The sequence below is a fragment of the Acomys russatus genome, chromosome X (genome assembly GCF_903995435.1).
Source record: "Acomys russatus chromosome X, mAcoRus1.1, whole genome shotgun sequence".
NCBI lineage: Eukaryota > Metazoa > Chordata > Mammalia > Rodentia > Muridae > Acomys > Acomys russatus.
Window position 1 is genome coordinate 121,346,609 of NC_067169.1, and position 9,218 is coordinate 121,355,826.

A 9,218-nucleotide genomic window follows, 5' to 3' on the forward strand; every position below is an offset into this window, starting at 1 on the left:
GGAGAAAAACTGCATATGCTTGACTCCATATACAGGCTCCCTACAGTTGACTGGGTAGCTGACCAGTGTGTCACTTGGGGGACCCAGTTCTCAACTTCCTGCTTTCCTACATTAGGCTCGCGTAAAGATGAGGCCTAGAGAGGGGTTATTAAATTTAAACTGAAACTCAGGCTTCATAGTGGTCAACCCAGGGCCCATTGCTGGTTAACTTGTGATTTCAGATGTGCTTAGTATCCCGTGGTGCAGAAAATAGGTATGTGGTCAGCAGCCCTTTCTGGGCTTGACCATTTAAGGGTGTCCTTCTAGTAGCAGCCAGTGGCAACCTAATTTTGCTAAGCCTGTCCTAGGGCGTATACACCCTTTTCTCTTGGTGCCTCTTAGGTTGCCTGGAAGCACAGATCCATCTGTCCTTACTATTTTTGAGTCCCTGTTTGTCTCGTTGGCGGCTTTCTGAACAGCTGCAAAATATACTTTTAAGTCTAAGTGGAGGTTTGGGTCACCTGCTACCGGCGTGGAACAGTCACTCTCAGCAAGGCCTCTTCCATCGGACAGTACACTAGTTTTTACTTACTGTTAACTAGTTTTACTGACTTGGGTGAGTGTTAAGCTCTCAACTCCGTGCCTGACTACTTAGCCGGGTAGAAATGAATGCGGTCTTTTGCTCATGGGCTAGTGGAGTAATGTGCATTGCTTTTTGTGTTGTCGGAAACTGCTCGTTGCCTAGCACCACAGCAGACAGCTGAGCCCTCCTTTCCGCGGCGGGGTCACCAGGCTCCAGTGACATCGCAAGCGGGACCGAGGGGTGGACGAGAAGCACTGGGCCCGGGAGTACAATGCTGCGCGGGAAGTCCCGGCTCAACGTAGAGTGGCTAGGTTACTCGCCAGGTCTGCTCCTGGAGAAAGATCCACTGTCAGCCGCAAGGCCACCACGAAAGCGCCGCGGGTAAGTCACGTGAGCGCTCGCGACCTCCTGGGGCGTACGCGCGCTGCCGCCCGGCGTCACTACGCCGCGCCGCGCTGCGCCGCACAAGCGTCTTTAGGGCCCGGGCACTTCCGGCGCGACCGGCCTAGTACTGTCCACCTCCCAGCGGCCTCTGAACCCTGCCAGCTACCTTGCGCCTGCTGCTGCCGTCGCGGCCACGCCATGGAGCGCCTTGATAAAGCGGCACTGAACGCGCTGCAGCCTCCAGAGTTCAGGTATCTCTGAGTTCTGCTGGGTAACCTTGCTGGATCAGCTCGGCTCTGGCCTAGAGCGCGCCCCAGGCAAGGCAGGAGACAAACTGGGTGGACTTGGGCTCGGGCTCCTCCGCGGTTCACTGCAGGCTGATGGAGAAGGAAAGTAGTTTGGAACTTGCAGCTTCTGAATGGCCGGCCCCACCTTTCATTTATGATCCAGCATATAATAAGCAAGCAGGCCAGCCCTCGGTTCACGTTTCCTTGCACTTCCTCTCCTAGTTATTTGGCGAGGTTGCTGATTTGCAGTCTCCCTTTGCCAGGTGTGCTTTCTCGAGGATAGGCACCCAGCCGCCATTATCTTGAAAGCTACCAGGGCCCTGCATCGCATGGTTTTTTGTTTTGTTTCTTAAAATATCTGGTGCGTGAATGGAGTGTGGAGGCTAGCCCTCGGGTGAAGCAGCTTCGCTCATTTGGGGCTTGGGGGTGGGGAATCACTCAGTAGCAAGGGGACTGGTGACTGAACCGAAGGAATGTTACTAGTAGGACTCTGCTGTTGTCCTAGTCTCTCAGTAGGCAAGGAGTTGGGGAAGAAGAGACCAACCGTTAATTGACAGCATCAGATTTCTTAATTCTTAGTTTGGCTGACTGCTTAGTTTTGAACTTTGGAAGAAAAGGAAGTTGCATTCACTTAAGTGACTCACCCAAGATCACAAATTTAGACCACACGATTACAATGGCTTGAAGTTTGACAGCTCACCACATCTACTGACTCCAAAGCCATGTGATCCTTTTCTCCTGGAATGTTAATGGCGATTTTTTTTTGTAAAAATTACTGTTTGTAAGAATACCAACAGATTTGTTTGTTTGTTTGTTTGTTTGTTTGTTTATTCTTCAAGACAGGGTTTCTCTGTATAGCCCTGGTTCTCCTGGAACTCACTGTGTAGACCAGACTGTCCGCGAACTCACAGAGATCCTCCTGCCTCTGTCTCCCTGAGTGCCGGGGTTAAAGGCGTGCGCCACCACGCCCAGCTACCAACAGCAATCCTTACTAAGTACACTAAGAATGCAGTTACTACTGTTTTTTAATGGATTTCATTTTCAATGAAATCTTAGAGCAGAAGAAAGAATTCTACTGTAAGTCTTGCCTCTGACAAAGGCGATGTGGTCCTCTCTGGTTAATGTTTGCTGCAGAAGTTTGTGTGAAGCAGGGAAAAGAAGTAGGAAGGGCAGGAGCATGGTAAGATTCATTGAGAACGTTTTTCTTTTCGTATAACGAACGTTAATTCTGGCTTTTCCATTCATTCCTCATTTCTGACAGGTCTCATAACCCCCATTCAAAGGTATAAAATCAATCAAATGGCATTCATTGCTTTGTTTATAACATGTCACTGGTACTATTGCGCCAGCTAGACACCAAGGTAAAAGTTGGTTAGCTTTTATTTTTTAAGTTTGTACACTTATCTTTAACTATCCAGTCATATATATATTTTGGATGTTTTGCTCAATGACAGACTACAAGTTTGTTCCATGGGATTGTATTATGTGCTATTTCAGCCATCTTAGTTTGTATTCTTATGTTTGTGGAATGACAAAATCATCTAAAACACATTTCTCAAAACCTTTCCTTGTTTTCAAATGGTGGGTGATTGCTTAATATTAAATTACTGAGGTTGTAACAGAGAAGAGTCAAAGTTTTGAAGTTTAAGGCAGAGAATAGTACAAAAGTACTGAAAATACTAGGTCATAAATTGTTAACATCCACATACAGGCCGTGGGGGATGCACTTTAATATATAGACAAGGTTATATTTGCATGGTGGAACCATGATTTTCCTCACTCTAATATTTTATTGCATTGTATCATCTTTTCAGTAATAAGTGTTTATAAAATTATTTTAAAATTTTATTATTTTAAATTGTGTGTGTATTTGTGTGTGCATGTGCATGTGGGTATGTGCAGATTAAGTTCTGGTCCCCTAGGAGGTTTGAGGCATTGGATTCTCTGGAGCTGAAGTTAAGGCAGTTGTGAGCTGCCTGACATGGCTTCTGGGAATGGAACTTCGGTTCTCTGGAAGAGTAGGACCGCTGAGCCATCTGTCTGGCCTCATGCTTGTAAAAATTATGTCAGATAGGAGATATTTAAAAGAGAAACTCTAAAGAATACAGCAGACATAGTGGTATAGGCTTCTTATTACCAGCTATTGGGAATGCCGAGGCAGAAGGAGCGCAAGCTCAAGGCCAGTTCCAGGCTCCCATGGGCAACTTAGGGAGACGCAGTCCCAAAAGAGAAGTGAGAAGAGTCAGAGAGGCAGCTGAGTAGGAGAGCATTTGCCTAGCATATATGAAGCTCTGAGTTCAACCCCTGCTATCGAAAACTAAATAACTAGCTAGCTAATAAGTACCAATAACCAATCAGTACTTGGTCCTTATCAAGGTAGATAAGTAACTTGGATTTTGCATGCTTACAGTATGAATTTACCACTAAGACAATCTAAAGTTTGGTACTTTTCTAAGACCAAGAAAAGAAATGGTTGATTAGTGAGTATTTTCATATATTTGGCTATCCATTACCACATATTGTCCATGACAATTACATAATAAATTCCTGAAATTAAAAATTAAGTACTAAGGAACAGCTTAAGGGATATCTGTGTGTGTATCTCTCTGTCTCTCACTGGCCCCCCCCCCCCATGAGAATTACATAGCTCAACAGAGTCCGAGTGTAGTGAAAGGTAATCCATTTAGGTACTCCAAGATAATGTTAGAGTGTTTGCTTCCATGACAGTAAGCATGAGTAAGATTGAATTTTTCCCACATGTACAAGGACTGTAATCCGTCCAGAAAGCTTAACAATACACTTTTATGAGATACCATATTCATGTTGTTCATTGGCTGTTTAAACTTAGTATCCTTGTAACTGCTTTTTTACTTTTTTGCACTTTGACCAATAGTTCATATTTTCTCCCTTATGCATGGTTGCTACTGCTTTATTTTTTGTATAGATTTGGTTATTTTTTAATTTAAGATTTCACACACACACACACACACACATATTTGTAGAAATGTCTGCCTTCATTGTCTGCGCGTATACAAACCCATCTAAAGACACACACACACACATGTCTTGATTTTTATGAAAATACATTTCTCTGAAATTTCAGAACAGCTTCAAATTACACAAACTGCGCATTAATGTTAAGTATAGGTTTTAGATCTAGTGTTTGAAAAAAAAATGTATGTTCTGTGAGACCTTAACTTTAGTTTAGCTTGATTCTAAAAAAAAAATCTGTCTTTTCTGGTTTAATTTACTTGTGGTTGAGTTCTCTGGTTGGAGCAGAAGTGTGTACAGTCCTCGGGGAGGAGCTGTTTGCTCACAAATGGGTTTGGGATGTTCTGTTGTAATTTTTAGGGGCGTGTACCTGCACATGCCCACCAAGCCCAGAGCCCTGGCTCAGGCACACTCACACGCATGCTTGCTCCTCTGCCAATTTCAGGAAGGAGGAAGCTATTTGCCTCAGAATTCTTTTACCTTCAGGAGGATAATTATTATGTTTGGATACGGCTTGTGAAAATGTTGTTTGTTCACTTTTTTCCAGAAATGAAAACTCTTTAGCTTCAACTCTGAAGACACTCCTGTTCTTCACAGCTTTAATGATCACACTTCCTATCGGGTTATATTTTACAACTAAATCTTATGTATTTGAAGGTAGGTTTTACATATTTGAAGTTTTTTTCTTTTCTAATTTGTTATGAGTTTTTATGAATCTTTTTTTGTTAAACTTGCTTTCTTCTTCCTTTTGCTTAACTAGTTAAATATATAGTCAGTGAGAATTCATATGCTTTGGTTGGCCTGGTGTGATGCTGCATGCCCAAAATACTGTAGGGTAGAGGCAGGATTAGGACCTGAACTCATAAAACAATTGGCAGCCAAGCTGGGCTACATGAGACGCTGTCTCATAGACAGACAAACACATTGGGGGGGTTATTTATTACATATACCTTATTGCTTTAAATGTTTTACATGAATTAGCCTATAGAATCCCCACAACAAACTTTTGAATTAATTTGTAGTGTCATCATCTTAGAAGTGTGCCACAAAAAAAAAAAAAAAAATGTTAAAGTAATTGCAGTCTGCACTACTAGTAACTGGTGGAAATGGGAGATGGAGACAGGGTAATTAATTCCAATGTCTGTGTCATGGGCACTGCTCTTTTGACTTCCCCTATGGACACTTATGGAACTGTGGCAACATGTCTTTCCTGCATTCTCACAAGGGAAGATCTGTAAAGTACCAATTCTGTTTGTAGTGCTCATTCATTTTCTCTAACTACTCTTAAATATCTACTAATATACAAATTTTATACAAATATGTATAAAATCAGAGATTTGTAGTACAAATATGTATAAGTTCCTTCTTGTCCTAAACATTCTTAAAATAATAATAATAAAAGTCACATTGCTATTAAAAATAAAGCAAGTGTCATTAATATTTGCTGATTTCTATAGAGCAGGCAATGTTAGTCGTTTGTCATGTTGAACTATTTTTAACTTATAAATAATTCTTTTATAAATGCCTTTCATTGTCTTTTACATGGAAGCTTATTTATTTTTTAATTTATTTTATTTTTCAAAACAGGGTCTCTCTATATAGCCTTGGCTGTCCTGGACTCACTTTGTAGACCAAGCTGGCCTTGAATTGACAAAGATCTGCCTGTCTCTACTTCTTGAGTGCTGGGATTAAAGGTGTGTGCCACCACCGCCCAGCCTGGAATCTTACTTTTATTCATAAATATTATTTGTAAAAAATGATGAGATTAGTTATGATAGCCAGTGGCAAAATGTCAAGAAGATTTCCTAATAGCTGGTCTGAATTTCAAAATGAAGTAGGCATGGCAGTTCACACCTGTAATACTGGTACTTAAGAAATGGAGATGAGAGGATCTCCAGTTCCCAGCCACACTGGTCTACAGGAGCGAGAGCTTGCAAATAATGGGAGACAGAAGGAGGAGGAGGAAGAGATGGAGGAGGCATCCATATGTACCTCTCTGCTCATTCTAACAAGCCATTTTGTCTTTCATGTTTGTTTCATTTCTTCTTTTTAAGACTAATTTTTCAGTTTTTCTTGTCTTATAATTATATTATTTCTTTTACTTTTTGTGATTATAATATACATTTTTCCTTCCCTTTTCTCCTTCCTAAATCTCCTATATACCCTTCCTTGCTCTCTTTTCATTAATTATTGTTTGTGTTTGTGTGTGGGTGTGTCCCTAAATACGTAGGTACCACACGCTCAGTCTGTATCATGTTACTTACATGTATATGTTTTCAGGGCTGGCCATTTGGTGTAGGATGAGCAACTGCTGTGCTCTTCCCGGGGGAAGACTATGTCTCCCACTCCCAGCATTCTTAGTTGCCCGTAGCTCTTTGTATAGGATTGAGGCCTCCTGGGTTCTTCTCCATTCACTTTTGCATGTCTATTGTTGCTGTCCCTGTTCAGCTCATGCTTAGGCAGTCGTGTCGGTGAGACTCCATGGGTGTAGCTTCTGACATTGCTAGGAGGTGAGATCTTACAGCAGACTCCCTGATCTTCTTACTCTTAGAATCTTTCCCCCCTCTTCTTCAGTGTTGCCTAAGCCTTAGGAGCAGAAGTGTTTTGTAGATGTATTCCTTGGGACTAGGCTCTATAGCTCTTCTCTCTCTTTCTCTCTCTCTCTCTTTCTTTCTTTCTTTCTTTCTTTCTCCATAACCCTTCCTTCCTTTCTTCCTTCCTTCCTTCCTTCCTTCCCTTTACATCTTGATTGTAGCCCCCTCCCTCCTCTCCTCCCGGTCCCTCCCTTCTACCCTCTTGCCCCTCTCCCCTTGTACTCAGAAAAGGGGAGCACCCCCCCCCCCCACCAACCCGCCCCATCACTTCATGTTCAATCAGAACTGAGCTCTTTCTCACCCACTGAGGCCAGGCAAGGCAGCCCTGTTAGGGTGAAGTGACTGAAAGCAGGCAACAGAGTCCATGTCATAGACAGCACCTGCTCCCCTTACTACGGTTCCCACATGAAGCTCAAACTGCCCACCTGCTACACCTGTGCAGGGGGCCTAGGTCCAGTCCATGCCTGTTATTTGGTTGGTGCTTCTATCTCTGTAAGTCCCCATGGATCTAGGTTGACTCAGTTGGTCTTCTTGCAGCGTTCTTGTCCCCTCTGGTCCTTCTATCCCACTCTTCCACAGGACTCCCTGAGCTCCACCTAATGCTTGGCTGTGAGTCTCACCTACTGGGCGGGGCATCTCAGAATGTTAAGTTAAGCTCCTGTCTACAAGCAAAGTATCATATATAGTGTCAGGGACTGGCTGTCTCCCCTGAGGTGGGTCCCAGGTTGGGCCAGGCACTGGTTGGACATTCCCTCAGGCGCTATCTTTATTTCTGCATATCTTGTAAGCAGGGGAAATTTAGGGTTGAAGGTTTTTGTAGGTGGATTGGTGTTCCCCTCCCTCCACTATAGGTACTGCCTGCCTAGAAGGTGGCCTCCTCAGTCTCTTGTCATCTGTCCCCGTCCACCCACCTCCTCCACTATACACTTCTGTATTTTGATTGGTTGTTGTTTTCTGTAATGGTCTTTATCACAAACAGAATCCTTAGGCTTTGAATTTTGTAGTTTGTTAAGTGTGGAATAAAATGAATTTTTTTTTCTTTTCTTGATAGGTGCCCTTGGAATGTCTAATAGAGACAGCTATTTTTATGCTGCAATTGTTGCCGTTGTTGCTGTTCATGTGGTTCTGGCCTTGTTTGTCTATGTGGCCTGGAATGAAGGCTCACGACAGTGGCGTGAAGGCAAACAGGATTAAAGTGAACATCACCTTTTGATAGCATGAAATTTATTTTTTGAATATGTTAAATACTTCTGAGGTATTGATAATAAATACATTTTGTTTGAATAAAGTTGAAAGAACATGTTAAAATCAGTCTTAAGGAGTCAGTCGCATTTGGCTAAATTTTGACCCACACAATAATACGGTCACTTTGAACTTTGAATCTCAGTTTGCAAATGAAAATTTGGAAAAGCTAAAAAGGTACAATTGTATATGCTAAATGAGTTATATCTTGTCCTAGGAAGACTTTAATTATCTTACAACAAAAAATTGTAACAATTTAGCTTTTACTTGCTTTTCACTTTTATTTATTTGGGTATACCAAGAAACAGTGAAGCAAATCTATATTTCCTTTTCATTAGAGGACTTTTCTGGAAAATAACCAGGCCCTTGGATTTGAGATTCTAATTTCCTGTGGAAAGTTACTTAGATTATAGGCATTTTAGTTAATCTGAATGTCACTGAGGAAAGATAACTCTCACATTCCATTATTTCATGGGGAAAGTCACTGAAGTCACACCCACTCATACAAAAGGATTTAGGACTACTGAGGGTAAAGAATTGAGCTGACTGCCAGCATTGTGGTTATTATACTAACATTGTGCCCTCACTTTGGTTTGAAATTAGGCTTCATTCATCAACTTTATTGAAATCCCATTTAATGCATTGTCCTACTTTAAAATAGATAGGATGTGATAAATATTAGAATGCCAAAATGTTCAGCATCTACACTCATACTCAGAGTGTAGACAGTCTTGAAATATCCCATTATCACATTACTTATGAGGTATTATTGGAAGATTTTTTTTTGTCTGCTAATCCTTTTTTTTTTTTTTTTTTTTCATGAGAACTAAGCTATATTCTGTATTTATGGCTAATCCTTGAAGTCTTTTTTCATGAGAACACTCCTACCCCAGAAAAAAGCCCTATTACCTTGCTTCAGTACTTTCAGTCTATGGTCACACAAAGCACTTGGTGCTGTGTATATATAATCTAAAAATGCTGTCCCCCAAATATTTATATCTTAATAAAAGATCATAATATATATTCTGTAAAACACTGGAAAAATACATATAAAAATAGAAAAAACAGGTCCAGAATATTACTACCTGCAGGTCATCAGTAGTTTAGTTCACACCCCTGCCCTATTTTGAAAGATGTTTTTTAATGCTGATTCTACAT

The 9,218-nt window shown here is 41.5% G+C and overlaps 1 protein-coding gene across 2 annotated transcripts; it reads left to right on the forward strand.

The window, feature by feature from the left end:
• Positions 1-818: 818 nt before the first annotated feature.
• Positions 819-8,128, forward strand: Vma21 (vacuolar ATPase assembly factor VMA21). Of its 2 annotated transcripts, none has more exons than XM_051141666.1 (3): positions 819-943; positions 4,772-4,881; positions 7,870-8,128. In XM_051141666.1, the coding sequence occupies exons 1-3, from the start codon at positions 834-836 to the stop codon at positions 8,010-8,012; spliced, it is 363 nt and encodes a 120-aa protein (XP_050997623.1). In that variant the 5' UTR covers positions 819-833; the 3' UTR covers positions 8,013-8,128. The 2 variants fall into 2 exon arrangements, with proteins under 2 accessions (XP_050997623.1, XP_050997624.1); XM_051141667.1 differs by lacking the exon at positions 819-943 and adding an exon at positions 1,087-1,197.
• Positions 8,129-9,218: the final 1,090 nt, after the last annotated feature.